Below are 17,504 nucleotides of genomic sequence, written 5' to 3'. Positions count from 1 at the left end.
ACATAATTAGCTTTAAGGCATCTACACCATGGTGTGGCCAAAGCTGACAGGCCAAGAAATGCTAATAATGTATTGTAATTAAGAAATAATTAGCTTCTAATTGTGATGGCATTAATTGTAACATCTGTATTGTCCCACCCTTCGCATGGCACTGAAAATGGAATTAAAAATTTTTTAAAACACCTCTCAGTGACCCCACCTCTGGCTCAGCAAGGGGTTTAATCCAACAGGGTGTCCCCCTGTTTTTCCCACTGTGCCATGGGGGCTGCTCCTTTCTGAGGGTGTCACAGCACCCAGACACCCCCATGGAAGAGGGGACAGGGGAACGGGGATGGACCCTGGGCTGTGCTGGAGGCAGGTGAGGATCCCCAGCAGGATCAGGGACCCCAGAACGAGGGGAGAGATGAGAAAACTCCAAGTTTTCAGAAGGCTGATTTATTATTATATTATATTACATTACATAACATTACATTATATTATATTGTATTAGATTGCATTGTATTACATTACATTATATTACATTATGTTATATTGTATTGCATTATATTAGTTATATTATCATATCATATTTATATGATATTATATCATATTTATATTATATTATATTACATTACATTATATTATATATTATATAATATATAATATATATAATAATTATTATATAATTATATAATTGTATAATAATTATTATATAATATATAATATATATTACAATATAATATAATATAATATAATATAATAATATATTATATAATTATATAAATATAATTATATAAAATATAATTATATATAATATATTATATGACATATAAAATATGTATATTATTATATATACTAAATATGTAAATACATATACATATCATATTATATCATATTACATTAAAATTATACACTAAAACTATAGTACAGAAAGAGAAAGGAGACATCAGAGGGCCAGATAAGAATCATAATAAAAACCTGTGACTGACAGAGAGTCTGACACAGCTGGACTGTGATTTGCCACTAATAAAAACAATTCACATGCTGGCTAAACAATTCTCCAAATCACATTCCAGAGCAGCAAAACGTGGAGCAGCTGAAGCTTCCCAGCTCCTCAGGAGAAAAAATCCTGGCAAAGGGACTTTTCATAAAATATCCTGGTTATTGGGATAATTACCAGTATTGCTGGATGGGGCTTGCCTGAACTTGTCTGGCTCTTGCTGCTTGACCAAAAGGCGGCAGCTGTGGTGACTTCACTTCAGAGACACTTTTGGGTAGCTGGATGTGTGGGGTTTTCACCCCAGAGACACTTTTGGCTGGCTGGATGTTGCAGCTGGGCCCTAGAGACAATTCCAGGCATGCAGGAGCTCAGGTTTCCCTCTGCTGGAGAAGCTTTCAGGCCATGGTGAAGGAAAGGAGTCGGTTCTGCTGGAGGGTTTGGATCCAGAGCTTTATTCTGGCCTCTGAATGCAGCACCAGCTCCAACAGAACTCCCTGAGCCCGTGGCTGCTGCTCCTTTGAACCCGGGGAGAGGGACAGGGAAGGGGCAGGGAGCCCCCAACCAGGCACAGGAGGGGAGGGACAAAGGGACAAAGGACACCTGGGTGGCCCAATGTCCTCCAGGGGTGGAAAGCATCTTTTGAATTTTGACAATCACTCAATGCCCTCTGGAATTCCAGGATTGACAGAGAGTGCTGGGAGGGACTGTCTGTCAAAATAGACCCAAACCAAAATGGAGCCAAACCAAAATGGAGCCAAACCAAAATGGAGCCAAACCAAAATAGACACAAACCAAAATAGACTCAAACCAAAATGGAGCCAAACCAAAGTAGAGCCAAACCAAAGTAGAGCCAAACCAAAATAAACCCAAACCAAAACGGACCCCAACCAAAATGGACCCCAACCAAAATGGACCCCAACCAAAATGGACCCAAACCAAAATGGACCCCAACCAAAGTAGAGCGAAACCAAAACGGACCCCAACCAAAATAGACCCAGACCAAAATGGACCCAGACCAAAATTACCCAAACCAAAATAGACCCAAACCAAAATAGACCCAAACCAAAATAAACCCAAATCAAAATAGACCCAAACCAAGGGAGGGGAAAGGAGGGGGAGGGAGAGGTGACTGACACACCTGGGGAAGAAATCTTCAGGGAGAAACCCGAGGTATCTGAGGCAAACCATGGCATCACAGCTGGTGCCACCCCCTCTGTGCCTGCACAGGGCAGTGACAGCCCCGAGTGCCCCCTCGGCCACCCGGGCAGGGCTGGGCCGGATGACAGATGCCTGCAGTGGAGCAGAACCTGCTGCAGCTCCCAGTGCCAGCCTGGATGCCTCTGACCCGGAGCTGCACTATGAGGAGGAGGAGGAGGAGGAAGAGGGAACATCCTCAGGATCCTCAGAGCCCTCGGACAGCAGCAGCATCTTCTCTGATGACTCAGTGTACCCCTGCTACGAGGCGTCCCCCGAGGCTGGTGGGGATGGGTTCCTCAGCCTCTACCAGTGCTGTGCCAGGAATGATGCCAAGCTGGTGTGGGAGAGGCTGGAGCGTGGGGTGAGCCGGAGTGAGGCCACGGAGCTGGACATCAACGGGAGGGTGAGCACCTGGGCAGGGTGGGGTGGGATCCTGCAGGGCTGGACCAGGGTCCTCAGGGAAATCCTGAAGGCCGGGGGCTGCCAGAGCAGGTAGGGCAGGAGGGTGGGGTGGATCTCCTGGGATTGATCCAAACTGTGGAGCAGAATGTGGATTTTCAGGCAAATCCTGAAGGCTGGGGGTTGCTGAAGCAGGTGGGGCAGGAGGGTGGGATGGGTGGGATGGGTCTCCTGGGATTGATCCAATCCTTGGGGCAGAACGAGGATTTTCCAGGAGCAGGCAAATCCTGAAGGCTGAAGGTTGCTAAAGTAGGTGGGGCAGGAAGGTGGGATGGATCTCCTGGGATTGATCCATACCTTGGAGAAAATGAGGATTCTCCAGGAGCAGGCAAATCCTGAAGCCTGTGGGTTGCTAGAGCAGGTAGGACAGGAAGGTGGGATGGATCTCCTGGATTGATCCAATCCTTGGAGCAGAATGAAGATTTTCCAGGAACAGACAAATCCTGAAGGCTGGGGGCTGCTAGAGCAGGTAGGATAGGAAGGTGGGATGGATCTCTTGGATTGATCCAATCCTTGGGGCAGAACAAGGATTTTCCAGGAACAGACAAATCCTGAAGGCTGGGGGCTGCTAGAGCAGGTAGGGCAGGAGGGTGGGATGGATCTCTTGGATTGATCCAATCCTTGGGGCAGAACAAGGATTTTCCAGGAACAGACAAATCCTGGAGGCCGGGGGCTGCTAGAGCAGGTAGGGCAGGAGGGTGGGATGGATCTCTTGGATTGATCCAATCCTTGGGGCAGAACGAGGATTTTCCAGGAACAGACAAATCCTGAAGGCCAGGGGCTGCTAGAGCAGGTAGGATAGGAAGGTGGGATGGATCTCTTGGATTGATCCAATCCTTGGAGCTGAATGAGGATTTTTCCAAGAGCAGACAAATCCTCAAGGCTGGGGGTTGCCAAAACAGGTGGGGCAGGAGGGTGGGAGAGGCCTGGGTGGGATGGGTCTCCTGGATTGATCCAATCCTTGGAGCTGAATGAAGATTTTCAGGCAAATCCTGAAGGCTGGGGGTTGCTGAAGCAGGTGGGGCAGGAGGGTGGGATGAATCTCCTGAGATTGATCCAATCCTTGGAGCAGAACGAGGGTTTTCAAGGAGCAGGCAAATCCTGGAGGCTGGGGGTTGCAAGGGGGCAGGAAGGTGGGATGGATCTCCTGGGATTGATCCAAACCTTGGAGCAGAATGAGGATTTTCCAGGAGCAGACAAATCCTCAAGGCTGGGGGTTGCCAAAACAGGTGGGGCAGGAGGGTGGGAGAGGCCTGGGTGGGATGGATCTCTTGGATTGATCCAATCCTTGGGGCAGAACGAGGATTTTCCAGGAACAGACAAATCCTGAAGGCTGGGGGCTGCTAGAGCAGGTAGGATAGGAAGGTGGGATGGATCTCTTGGATTGATCCAATCCTTGGGGCAGAACAAGGATTTTCCAGGAACAGACAAATCCTGAAGGCTGGGGGCTGCTAGAGCAGGTAGGATAGGAAGGTGGGATGGATCTCTTGGATTGATCCAATCCTTGGAGCTGAATGAGGATTTTTCCAAGAGCAGGCAAATCCTGAAGGCTAAAGCAGGTGGGGCAGGAGGATCTCCTGGGATGGATCTCCTGGGATTGATCCAGACCTTGGAGCAGAACCTTGTCTTTCCTCCCATCCTGCTCCAGCCTGGTTTGGGTGGGGGACAGTTTGGAATGGCCGTGGGATGCCCGTGGTGCTGAGTGCTGCTCCCTCTCCAGAACGCGCTGATGGTCGCCTGCTGCAAGGGCTTTGTGGACATCGTGCCCCTGCTGCAGAAGTGTCCCTACATCAACATCAACCAGCAGGACAACGATGGCAACACGGCCCTCATGATGGCTGCCCAGGCAGGTCAGCACTGTGCCCAGCCTTGGCACAGGCAGCACCCTCAGGAAGGGATGGGATCCCCTGGGCTTCCCCCAAAAACCCCAAAAGGGTTTTTTTTCCTGTCGTGAAAGCCGTGCTCCCAAGGGATGTGTGACATCAGCTACATTTGGGGTTCAGCTCTGCTTTAAAAATGATGAGGAAATGGAGATTCCTGCAGTGGTGCTGGGGCGAGTGGCAGAGCTGGGCTGGAGCTGTCCCTTGTGCCCCCGGAGCCACAGGGATTTATTTACCTGGCTAAAGGCTCCGAGCCCAAACCTCCAGCCTGGCTCCCTCCCCTTGATTTATGAGGAGGGGAAGGAGAAGGGTCTCAAAGTGGGGATCACCCTTGATCCCCATTGTATCCTTGCTAGAATTCATAATTTTCTGGGTTTTTTCCCATTTTTGGAGTCTTTCCTGTGTTCTCCACTAAAGCAGCTGGTTCATCATTGGTGTTCCCTCCATGCCCAACCCAAAATAAACCCAAAAATGGACCCCACCCCAAACAGACCCAAGCCAAAATGGAGCCAAACCAAAGTAGACCCAAACCAAAATTGACCCAAACCAAAATGGACCCAAACAAAATTGGACCCAAACCAAAATTGAGCCAAGTCAAAATGGAGCCAAACCAAAATTAACCCAAACCAAAATGGACCCAAAACAAAACAGACCCAAAACAAATAGACCCAAACCAAAATAAGCTCAAACCAAAACAGACCAAAACCAAAATAAACCCAAATCAAAATGGACCCAAACCAAAATGGACCCAAACCAAAATAGACTCAAACCAAAATGGACCCAAACCAAAGTGGAGCCAAACCAAAGTAGACCCAAAGCAAAATAGACCCAAACCAAAATGGACCCAAACCAAAATGGACCCAAACCAAAATAGACCCAAACCAAAATGGACCCAAACCAAAGTGGAGCCAAACCAAAGCAGACCCAAAGCAAAACAGACCCAAACCAAAATGGACCCAAACAGACCCAAACCCTTTCAATCCTGACCCCTCCAATCCCCCACACCTGCACCCCCACGGAATGCAGCTGCTGAATTCTCTGTCCAGCCGTGGTCCCCGGGTAACTGTGGGAACTCTAACACAGCTCCTCTCTGGCTCTTAAGGACACATCACCATTGTCAACTACCTCCTGAATTACTACCCTGCCCTGGAGGTGGACCAGAGGGACCCACGGGGGCTGACGGCGCTGATGAAGGCGGCGGTGCAGGGGCGGGAGGACTGCGTCACCGCCCTGCTCCTGGCAGGTGAGCGTCCCCAGAGACCCTGGGGGTGGCAATCACATCTCCTCTGGGACCCCTGGGGGTGGCAATCACATCTCCTCTGTGATGGGACCCTTGGTGTGGCAATCACATCTTCTCTGGAACCTTAGTGTGCTAATGACATCTCTGAGACCCTGGGTGTGCTAATCACATCTCCTCATGGACCCTGTGTCTCGGTTTGGAAAGCCAGGTGCCTGCTAAGGAAGGCAGGAGCCTCCCCAGAAATGGAGAATGTAAACCCTCCCCACCCCTCCAAATTACTATAAATTTGAAATTAAGGGGCTCTCAAGCAAAAAATATGGGAGCAGGAAATAACAGTTTGTCTTGGTTTAGAAAGACAGGTGCCTGTTAAGGCAGGAGCCTCCCCTGAAATGGAAAATGTAAACCCCCTCCCTCTGAATTGTTATAAATTTTATATTAAGGGGCTCTCAGGCAAAAATATGGGAGGCAGGAAATAACAGTTCTTTAATAGGGAAGAAAAGAAAAGGATAAAATAAGCAATGCAGTGAACTAAAACAACACTGCCAGAGTCAGAACCCAACCTGACACCCTGTGGGTCAGGGTGTTGGTATCAGTCCCGTTGGAATTGTGGCTCAGCCCTCCTGCAGTGTCAGGGGTGGTTCTGCTGGAGCAGGGATCCTGTAGGAAAGGGTGGAATCTTCCTCTGAGGATCCAGTGGAAGAGGCAGTTGCTCCTCTGGGAATCCAGTGGAGAAGCTGTGCTGGTGTTCCAGAATCTCCAGATTCTATCTGGGTAGGAATGTTTGAAATCTCAGATTGTATCCAGGTAGGAATGTTTGAAAGCTCAGATTGTATCTGGGTAGGAATGTTTGAAATCTCAGATTCTATCCAGGTAGGAATGTTTGAAATCTCAGATTGTATCCGGGTAGGAATGCTTGGCTCCTCCCTCTGGGCTCTCATCTCCCAATGGGATGCTGTAGTTCTTATCAGCCATGCAGGGACATTCCATAGCTGCTATCAGCAGATGTCCCCCCAGAGGGAGGAGTGATTGTGAGCACTCCGAGAGAGATAAGGAAAAACTGCCCACTGGACAAAAGACAACTGCCATACAGTTGGTAATAGAGTACATCTTGCCTTGCAATCTGGAAAACCCTGGGTGTGCTAATCACATTTCTGGCACCCTTGGTGTGCTAATCACATCTCCTCTGGGACCCTGGGGGTGGCAATCACATCTCTGGGACTCTTGGTGTGGCAATCACATCTCTGGGACCCTGGGTGTGCCAATCACATCTCTGGCACCCTTGGTGTGCTAATCACATCTCTGGGACTCTTGGTGTGGCAATCACATCTCTGGGACTCTTGGTGTGGCAATCACGCCTCCTCTGGGGTGCTGAGTGTGCTCTCTGCTGTCCCCAGGAGCTGACCTGCAGGCTGTGGATGCCGTCAAGGGGAAGACAGCCAGGGAATGGGCGACCTTCACCGGCCGCTTTGAGACCACGGTGCGCATCCGGAGCCTCCTGCGCCGCCCGCGCGCCGAGCAGTTCACGGCCCACTACCGGCCCGAGTGGCCAGCGCTGGCCGAGCTGGTGGCCAAAGCCCTGAGCCCCAAATCCAGGAGCAAGAGGCTCTCGGAGAAGATCAGATCCATCTTCACCTTCAACATCCCGCGGAACCCCGAGGAGGACGGCGTGCTGGACCACATGGTGAGGATGACCACGGCCCTGGGCAGCCCCTTCGTGGCCACCGCCTGCCAAACCGTGTGCCCCGACAGCCCGCCCGAGGTGGGCAAGCGCCGGCTCTCGGTGCAGGAGATCCTCGGGCAGCACGTGGTGGATCCAGATGAGGAATCAGAGCTGTCCTCAAGGCCCAGCACGGGGGGATCCTCCTGTAATGGTCAGGTTGTGTCCGAGCTCCGACTGCCGCCGCCGCCACCCAGGCGGTTCCTGAGCTTCTTGCCGCGGTGGCTGCGCCGGGGGAACAGCGTCCTCCCCTGGGAGCCCGTGCCCAAAATCAAGGTCAGCAAAGCTTCTGGGTCATCCACTGGGGAGAGGAAACCACGTGTGAAGGATAAGCACCTGCTGCAGCCACCACAATGGAGGTACAAGGTGCTGAAGGAGGAGAAGAAAGCGGCTGAGGAGGCCAAGAAAGGGGAGAAGGAGAAGGAGAAGGAGAAGAAGAAGAAGAGGAAGAAGAAAAAGAAAGGCTAAGGAGGGAGGTGGTGGTGGGGTGGGGACAAGGTTCTTGTTGTCCCCTTTTTTGCTGATTTTTCTGGCACGGGGGGGTTTTGTTCCCGGTGGATGGGAATGGAATATCCCAAAGGTTCCCAGGCCCCTGCCTGGCCTCTCGTCCTCTCCACCCCAAGGGTGGCCACCCTAGCATGGGACATGTCGTGCTGGGCACTGATGTCCAGAGACCCTGAAGCTCCAGGAATGCCAGGGAGTGGGACTGTGGCGCAAGTCCTTCCTATTTTTCCTTTTTTTTTTTTTTTTCCTTTTATTTATTTTCTTTTCTTTTTTTTTTTTTTGCCTCTCTGATTTTCCCAAGCTCTCGATGCATTGGAATGTGGCTGAGCAAATTAAAATGGAAGTGGTTGCCATGTTAACAGGATTGCTTCCGTGAATAAAGCTCAGGGCTGCTGTGGGGCTGGCAGGAATTCTCCCCCTCTGCTGCCAGCGTCCCCTGGCTGCTCTGTCCCCTCCTCAGTGACATTCCCCACTCCTGTGTGTCCCTGGACACACCAAGGCTCAGCACAGGGAGCAGCTCCGTGCTGTGGAAGGAGAACCAGCTGCAGGCACAGGCTGGAAACACTCGGGATGTTCCTGGGCTCCATCCCAGCTGCTCCCAAAGCTCCAATGCTGCCAAGCAGCAGCAGCAGGGCGCTGGTTGTAGGAGCAATGGGGTTAGCACAGTCGGGATGGAGATGAGAGATCTCTGAAGCCAGGTGCTGGAACTTGGGGTTTATTGCAAAGGGACAAGAGCAGGGCCCTGCTGGGAGCTGCCAGGCACAGCTGGAGCAGGACTGAGAGAAGAGAGGGGGAGAGAGGATGAGAGGGTGAGAGCATAAAAGCATAAGAGAGTAAAAGGGGTAAGAGAGTAAAAGGCAAGGGCAAGAAGTTCCTGTTACAATACAATAAATCTTCTTCTGTGTTGAATATTCTGATTCTCACTAACCAATCCAGTACAATACACAAATCCCTACAGCATTTCCATACAGCCTATAAGAATCATTACATTACCATACTGGGTTACATTTTAAACCCTACAAACTCCTCTTTGGGCCCCTTCTGCCAAGCTGTAGGGTCTGCTCTGCCCCTTGGGCCTGTCTGCAAGCAGAGGGTGTTGTTCCATCAAAAGGGGATCACCTTCAGCAGCCACACCATTGTTTTCCTGTTGTTCAGTAACTGAGGGATCTCAAAGCTTGCTTTCATTTCAATCTCGCTTATAGTTTCTATATTCTCAAAATCAATCATATTTACAAGGCTTTCCTGTTTCATCTCCCCCAACACTTCACCTGTCTGTCTGTGTGTCTGTCTGTCCATGATCCCTCCTGGCTCACCTAAACTTGCTTTCATTCCAATCTCGCTTATAGTTTCTATATTCTCAAAACCTTTTGCCAGACAATCATATTTATAAGGCTTTCCTGCTTCATCTTCCCCAACACTGGTGTTCCCAGGTTTTTCAAGATATTTCAAGATCACCTCAAGCCCAGCTCCACCCCAGGGTGCAGGAACGTGAGGCTGAGCTGCTGGCTCCTACACCATGGGCAGAGCTTGACCCTGGCAGGGCAGCAGGCAGTGCCACAGTGCTCAGACCAAAAGCCACCCATAAATAAATAATAATAAATAACAAATAAATAATCCTTGGCCAGGTGTGGAACCCCCTCCTGTCGCTGTAGGACACGAAAAAACACAAGCACACACCGCTGCTCTCAAGGTGAAGGAAAAGGGAAGTTTATTTTCTGACTCTAACATTTATAGTTTTCCAAGAGTGACAGTGGATTGGAGGGTGACAGTGCCACCTCTCCAATGACACTGGTCAAACCAACAGCCCATCAACTTTTTCCTCCTCCATAAAGGAATGCAAAACAATGAGTTATTTACAGAAAGTGTGTGAGAAAGTTCATTACAAGAATGTCAACCTCAGAAGGTTTAGAAAATCTTAAAAAACCAAGGTGACATCCTCCCTGCAACACCCCCTTTTTTGGGGGGAACAGGAGTCCACACTCCCCCTTTGAGGCTGCAGCTCTGTCAGAACCCAGGAAATTCCTCTGTTTGCTCTGGAGGGCTCAGAGACCTTGGCACAGAGCCCAAGACCCCTGGGCCTTTGATTTAACCCTTGGAAAAAACAATTAACAACCTTTACATGAAGAATTACAAGTCAAAAGAGTTTAAGTAGATTAATAGTTAGTTTGTCACGGGGTGAAAAATAGATTTTTGAGGTTTTTAGAATGGGGGCTCGGGGTCCCAAGATGGAGGAATTTGGGTGTGCCTTGTCCTTCTTTCTCCTTCCTCCTAGCCTCAATCTTCTGGGTGGTGTTGGCACTTTTAGATTGGTTTAGAGTAGAAGCTCACTGTCTAACATAGGTGATAGGTACTGGGAATTATTGTAAATAATGTACAGGTAGTTTTTAGTATAAAAAGACAACACTGCCTCTGAGGCCTCAGATCAAAATGCAGCGCTCTCCTGGGAGTCAGAGTGTGTCACAGAATCACAGAATCCCAGAATGAATCACAGAATCACAGAATCACAGAATCACAGAATCAATCACAGATTCAATCACAGAATCAATCACAGAATCACAGAATCAATCACAGAATCAATCACAGATTCAATCCCAGAATCCCAGAATCACAGAATGAATCACAGAATGAATCACAGAATCACAGAATGATGAGGTTGGAAGAGATCTCCAAGATCATCGAGTCCAACCTGTGCCCTAACACCTCACCCAGACTGTAGCACCAAGTGCCTGTCCAGTATATTTTTAAACACATGTGTCAGCACAGAAAGTCTAAAATCCTCAGCAACCAGAGCTCCAACATCTGCTCTTTGGGCCAGCCCAACCTCAGCCCCCACTTCTCCCTCCAGCTCCACCCCAAGCCCCATCCCTGCCTTTCTGCCTGCTGGATTTTGGCAGAAAAGTGAAATCACACACTTCTAATCAACTGCACAGCCATAATCTCAGTGCTAGCAATCAATTTTGGAATTCTTCTCCACGGCCTCAGGTCAAAATGCAGCGCTCTCCTGGCAGTCAGTGTGTCAGCACAGAAAGTCTAAAATCCTTCAGCATCCAGAACTCCAACATCTGCCAGCTGTTTCCCTGGCACGGTGCCCCTCTCCAGCATTTCCAAAGAGGTGGCAGGACCTGATTTTCCTCCCCGCTGTCGTTGCACCCCCAGCCCGATTTCATCCCGAACCCGTCCGGATCCTCCCGGAGCGCCGGGGGCACCGCGGCGGCGGAGCTTTGAGTCTGGCCAGCCCTATCAGCCGAGATCTCGGAAGTTCAAACAAACAAAAGCACAAAACCAGGATAAAACAGGCAGGACCTTCAGCGGTGACTTTGCCCGTGCTGGAGCCCGGGGGGAAGTGGGCAGTTTCCATCTGATAGGAGGAAAACGATGCCTGCAGACTCCTTATCTCCGTGACCATCTTTGCTCCACCAGGCGGCTCGCAGCGATCCGGCCCGGCCGGATTTTGGCCCCTCCCGGGGTTATTCCTGGGTGGAATAACCTGGATGGAATTCCTGTTCTTGCAGCCCTTCCATGGGAGCAGACACTGGGCATCCTGCTTGCAAGCAGCTCTCCAGCAAGGTTGAACATGGACCAGGAATGTTCCTTGGTGGCCAACAAGGCCAACAGCGTCCTGGCCTAGATCAGGAATGGTGTGGGCAGCAGGAGCAGGGAGGTCATTCTGCCCCTGAAGAATTGTGGGGCCAGCAGGAGCAGGGAGGTCCTTCCATGGGAGCAGACACAGGGAATCCTGCTCCAGCAAGGGTGAATATGAGCCAGCAATGTGCCTTGGTGGCCAAGAAGGCCAATGGCATCCTGGCCTGGATCAGGAATGGTGTGGACAGCAGGAGCAGGGAGGTCCTTCCATGGGAGCAGACACGGGGCATCCTGCTTGCAGGCAGCTCTGCAGCAAGGTTGAACATGAACCATCAATGTTCCTTGGTGACCAACAAGGCCAACAGCATCCTGGCCTGGATCAGGAATGGTGTGGGCAGCAGGGAGGTCATTCTGCCCCTGAAGAATTGTGGGGCCAGCAGGACCAAGGCAGTGATTCTTCCCTTGTACTTGGCACTGGTGAGGCCAAACCTTGGGTGCTGTGTCCAGTTCTTGCCCCTCAGTTTGGGAAGGTCGTTGAGATGCTTGAGAACATCCAGAGGAGGCAACGAGGCTGGTGAGGGGCTTGGGACACAAACCCTGTGAGGAATGTTTGAAGGAACTGGGGGTGTTTAGCCTGGAGAGGAGGAGGCTTAGGGGTGACCTCATTGCTCCTGAAGGGAGGTTGTAGCCAGGTGGGGCTGGTTTCTCCCACTAGGCAGCACTGACAGAAACACAGGACACGGTCTCCAGCTATGTCAGGGAAGGGATAGGTTGGATATTAGGAGGAAATTTTTCACCAAAAGAATAATAAAGCACTGGAATGCTCTTCCCAGGGAGGAGGTGGAATCACCATCTCTGGATGTGGTTAAAAAAAGCCTGGACAGGCACTTGGTGCTGTAGTCTGGGTGAGGTGTTAGGGCACAGGTTGGACTCAATGATTTTGGAGATCTCTTCCAACCTCATGAATCTGTGATTCTGTGATTGATTCTGGGATTCTGTGATTCTGTGATTGATTCTGGGATTCTGTGATTCTGTGATTCTGTGATTGATTCTGGGATTCTGTGATTCTGTGACACACTCTGCCAGGAGAGCGCTGCATTTTTGACCTGAGACCATGGAGAAGGCTTCCAAAATTGATTGGTAGCACTGAGATTACGGCTGTGCAGTTGATTAGAAGTGTGTAACTTCACTTTTCTGCCAAAATCCAGCAGGCAGAAAGGCAGGGATGGCACTGGAAGTAGAAGTGGGGGACTGAGATTAGGGGAGCCCAAAGAGCAGATATTGGAGCTCTGGATCCTGAAGGATTTTAGACTTTCTATGCTGACACCCTCTGACTCAAGGAGAGCGCTGCATTTTGACCTGAGGCCATGGAAAAGGCTTCCAAAATTGATTGATTTTGGAATCACTGCGGTGATTTTGGTAGCACTGAGGTCATGGCTGTGCAGTTAATTAGAAGTGTGTGATTTCACTTTTCTGCCAAAATCCAGAAGGCAGAAAGGCAGGGATGGGGCTTGGGGTGGAGCTGGAGGGAGAAGTGGGGGCTGAGGTTGGGCTGGCCCAAAGAGCAGATGTTGGAGCTCTGGATGCTGAGGATTTTAGACTTTCTGTGCTGACACGTGTGTTTGAAAATATACTGGACAGGCACTCGGTGCTACAGTCTGGGTGAGGTGTTAGGGCACAGGTTGGACTCGATGATCTTGGAGATCTCTTCCAACCTCATGATTCTGTGATTCTGTGATTGATTCTGTGATTGATTCTGTGATTCTGTGATTCTGTGATTCATTCTGTGATTCTGTGATTCTGTGACACACACTGACTCCCAGGAGAGAGCTGCATTTTGACCTGAGGCCTCAGTGGCAGTGTTGTGTTTTTATACTAAAAACTACGTGTACATTATTTACAATAATTCCCAATATCCATCACCTATGTTAGACAGTGAGCTTCTACTCTAAACCAATCTAAAAGTGCCAACACCACCCAGAAGATGGAGGCTAGGAGGAAGGAGAAAGAAGGACAAGGCACACCCAAATTCCTCCATCTTGGGACCCTGAGCCCCCATTCTAAAAACCTCAAAAATCTATTTTTCACCCCATGACAAACTAACTATTAGTGTACTTAAACTCTTTTGACTTGTCATTCTTCATGTAAAGGTTGTTAATTGTTTTTTCCATGGGTTAAATCAAAGGCCCAGGGGTCTTGGGCTCTGTGCCAAGGTCTCTGAGCCCTCCAGAGCAACCAGAGGAATTTCCTGGGTTCTGACAGAGCTTCAGCCTCAAAGGGGGAGTGTGGACTCGTGTTCCCCCCCAAAAAGGGTGCGGTGCAGGGAGGGGGCTCCTTGGGGTGGTGCTGGAGGGAGAAGTGGGAGGCTGAGATTGGGGCGAGCAGCCCTGAAAGTGGCAAAACGGGAAGCGGAGCTTCCTCTGCCCGCGGTCCCGCGTGCTCCGGGCGAGCGGGAAGTGCCCGGCCCCGGCCGTGGGAACGGCCCCGGTGGCGGTGTCCCAGTGCCAGGGACAGCGGGGACAGCGGGGATGGGCCCTGGGGACACCCGGGGACAACAGGGACAGCGGGGACAGCGGGGATGGGCCCTGGGGACAGCCGGGACGGCCCCTGGGGACAGCGGGGACGGGCCCTGGGGACAGCGGGGACAGCGGCCATGAGCCCTGAGGACACCCGGGGACAGCGGGGATGGGCCCTGAGGACAGCAGGGACAACGGGGATGGGCCCTGGGGACAGCGGGGACAGCGGGGATGGGCCCTGGGGACAGCGGGGACAGTGGGGACGGGTCCTGGGGACAGTGGGGACAGCGGCCGTGTGCCCTGGGGACACCCGGGGACAGCGGGGATGGGCCCCAGGGACAGTGGGGATGGGTTCTGGGGACAGCGGGGATGGGCCCTGAGGACAGCGGAGACGGGCCCTGGGGACAGCGGGGACAGCAGGGATGTGTCCCAGGGACAGCAGGGATGTGTCCCAGGGACAGCGGGGATGTGCCCTGGGGACAGCGGGGATGTGTCCCAGGGACAGCAGGGACAGCAGGGACAGCAGGGATGTGTCCCAGGGACAGTAGGGATGTGTCCCAGGGACAGCGGGGATGTGCCCCGGGGACAGCGGGGACAGCAGGGATGTGTCCCAGGGACAGCAGGGATGTGTCCCGGGGACAGCAGGGATGTGCCCCGGGGACAGCAGGGATGGGTCCCAGGGACAGCAGGGATGGGTCCCAGGGACAGCAGGGATGGGTCCCAGGGACAGCGGGGATGGGTCCCAGGGACAGCAGGGATGTGCCCCAGGGACAGCGGGGATGGGCCCCAGGGACAGCGGGGATGGGCCCTGGGGACAGCGGGGACAGCAGGGATGTGTCCCAGGGACAGCGGGGATGGGTCCCAGGGACAGCAGGGATGGGTCCCAGGGACAGCAGGGACAGCAGGGATGTGTCCCAGGGACAGCAGGGATGTGTTCCAGGGACAGCGGGGATGGGTCCCAGGGACAGCAGGGACAGCAGGGATGGGCCCTGAGGACAGCGGGGACAGCAGGGATGTGTCCCAGGGACAGCAGGGACAGCAGAGATGGGTCCCAGGGACAGCAGGGATGTGTCCTGGGGACAGCAGGGATGTGTCCCAGGGACAGCAGAGATGGGTCCCAGGGACAGCGGGGATGGGCCAGCCCAAGGCTCTGAGTGGGACCCCTTGGCCACCGTGCCCTGCTCTGTGCCCTGCACACCCCCCGGCACGCCCTTGTGGGAAATGCTGCTCACTTCCAACATTTAAATCAATTTGTTCCAATATTTATCAAAAATGCAGCCGCAGACTGAATAGAGAAAATTTTACAGATCGGGAGCAGCAGAGGTTTTCCCCATCATGTGCTCATCCACACAATGGAGGTTTCACCTTTTCACTCTTTAGTTCCCCCAAAGTTTTTTTCCTTTCCTGTCCAGTGGTGGAGTTTAAAGCCTTAAATCCTGATTGGAGATCAGCTGTTGCCATAGTAATGAGCTGACCCTCCCAAATATCCCAATCCCAGGCCCCCCAATAGCAACACAAAGGATAAAACATAAATATATAAATATTCATCTAAATATATATTTTTAATATATTTAAATATATATATCTATATAATATATAAAAATCTATAAAACTTCTCTTAAAATATAAATATAAATATAAATATAAATATAAATATAAATATAAATATAAATATAAATATAAATATAAATATAAATAATATTTACATATATTTATGAGAGTCAGCCATCCCATTACTCATCTATCACACCCTGATCCTGCATTACACCCCAGGGTAAAATCCTCTCTTGCCCTCCTGATGCCTTTTTGGGCTACCTAAAACCAGACAGCAGACAAAACTAAAGGAATAAAAAATTATTATATTCATAGAAGGCCCTAAAGGCACATTTTGGTACAAAAAGGACAATGGGTCATGGGTTTTAATTCTTTTATAAGTTTGGTCCATTTTTGGGTATAGTCCCTGGTGAGGAGGCTTAGTGTGCCTGAAATGTACCTGAAGGCCTTCAAGAAATAAATAAGCAAATAACCAAATAAATAATACATAAATAAATATTAAATTAATAGATAGATGATAGATAGATAGATAGATAGATAGATAGATAGATAGATAGATAGATAGATAGATAGATAGATAGATTTTAAAAACCCCTGCTTTTTATTCCCTTTATTTTGTCTGGTCTCAGTTTTTAGGTGTAGTCCATGAGGGGGACTTAGTCTGCCTGAAATGTACCTGAAGGCCTTCAATAAATAAATAAACAAATAACCAAATTAATAATAAATAAATAAATAATAAATAGATAGATAGATAGATAGATGAATAATACATAAATAAATAAATAATACATAAATAAATAAATTTTAAAAACATAGATAGATAATTAATAAATAAATAAATAAATAAATAAATAACTGCTTTTTATTCCCTTTATTTTGTCTGGCCTCAGTTTTTAGGTGTAGTCCCTGAGGGGGACTTAGTCTACCTGAAATGTACTTGAAGGCCTTCAATAAATAAATTTTAAAAACCCCAAATAAATAAATAAATAATAGATAGATAGATAGATAGATAGATAGATAGATAGATGAATAATAAATAAATAAATAAATAAATAAATAAATACTAAATATAGATAGATAATAAATAAATAAATAAATAAATAACTGCTTTTTATTCCCTTTATTTTGTCTGGCCTCAGTTTTTAGGTGTAGTCCCTGAGGGGGACTTAGTCTACCTGAAATATACTTGAAGGCCTTCAATAAATAAATTTTTAAAACCCCAAATAAATAAATAAATAATAGATAGATAGATAGATAGATAGATAATACATAAATAAATAAAAAATAATAAATAAATAGATAGATAGATAATACATCAATAAGTAAATAATGAATAAATAAATAGATAGATAAATAAATAATAAATAAATAAATAAATAAATAAATAAATAAATAAATAACTGCTTTTTATTCCCTTAATTTTGTCCAGCCTCTGTTTTTAGGCCTCCCAAGAAAGGCCTCATTCAGCACTGCACCCTGGAATTTCTGGGAATAACCGGCCTGGAATAGCCAGGGAGGGGCGGCCAAGCAGGCCAAGGCCATTCCCACAGCACCTCTCTAGAACCTTCCATCCCCACCCGAGCAAGCTGTGCTCCTGCTGAGCACCTGGGGGATGATGATGGGGGTGAAGTCCTGACGGCCACCTCCGTGCCGTGGGGTGGAATTTGCCGTAAAAAGTGGGAAATTGGGGTGGGAAAATGCTCGGGGAGGGAGTCAAGGGAGCCAGGATGGAGCTGGGGCCCGGTGAGCGGGAGGAAGGGAGGCTGCTGGTGGCTGTGTGCTCAGCAATAGGAAATGCTTTATTAGCTGGGAGTGGTGGAGACAAGCCAGGCAGGAAGAGGCAGTAATAAGAAACATTTTTTTGACTTCTCCCACA

General features: G+C 49.5%; 1 protein-coding gene across 1 annotated transcript; it reads left to right on the top strand.

Moving 5' to 3' along the window:
- Window positions 1–2,258: 2,258 nt before the first annotated feature.
- Window positions 2,259–7,940, top strand: ANKRD33 (ankyrin repeat domain 33). Its single transcript, XM_054649337.2, has 4 exons — window positions 2,259–2,579; window positions 4,356–4,485; window positions 5,618–5,758; window positions 7,150–7,940. Exons 1-4 carry the CDS (start codon window positions 2,259–2,261, stop codon window positions 7,938–7,940), a joined length of 1,383 nt encoding a protein of 460 aa, XP_054505312.2.
- The last annotated feature ends 9,564 nt before the right edge of the window (window positions 7,941–17,504 follow it).

Source organism: Agelaius phoeniceus, chromosome 35 (genome assembly GCF_051311805.1).
Source record: "Agelaius phoeniceus isolate bAgePho1 chromosome 35, bAgePho1.hap1, whole genome shotgun sequence".
Classification (NCBI taxonomy): domain Eukaryota; kingdom Metazoa; phylum Chordata; class Aves; order Passeriformes; family Icteridae; genus Agelaius; species Agelaius phoeniceus.
Note: the sequence above shows the minus strand (reverse complement) of the source record. Positions and strands in the feature narration are given on the sequence as shown.

Excerpts from the sequence above, each read along its gene's own strand:
- ANKRD33 (XM_054649337.2), top strand. The coding sequence starts at position 2,259 with ATGACAGATGCCTGCAGTGGAGCAGAACCTGCTGCAGCTCCCAGTGCC. Across the intron at positions 2,580-4,355 it reads AGCTGGACATCAACGGGAGG|AACGCGCTGATGGTCGCCTG; the intron begins GTGAGCACCTGG and ends CTCCCTCTCCAG. Across the intron at positions 4,486-5,617 it reads CATGATGGCTGCCCAGGCAG|GACACATCACCATTGTCAAC; the intron begins GTCAGCACTGTG and ends CTGGCTCTTAAG.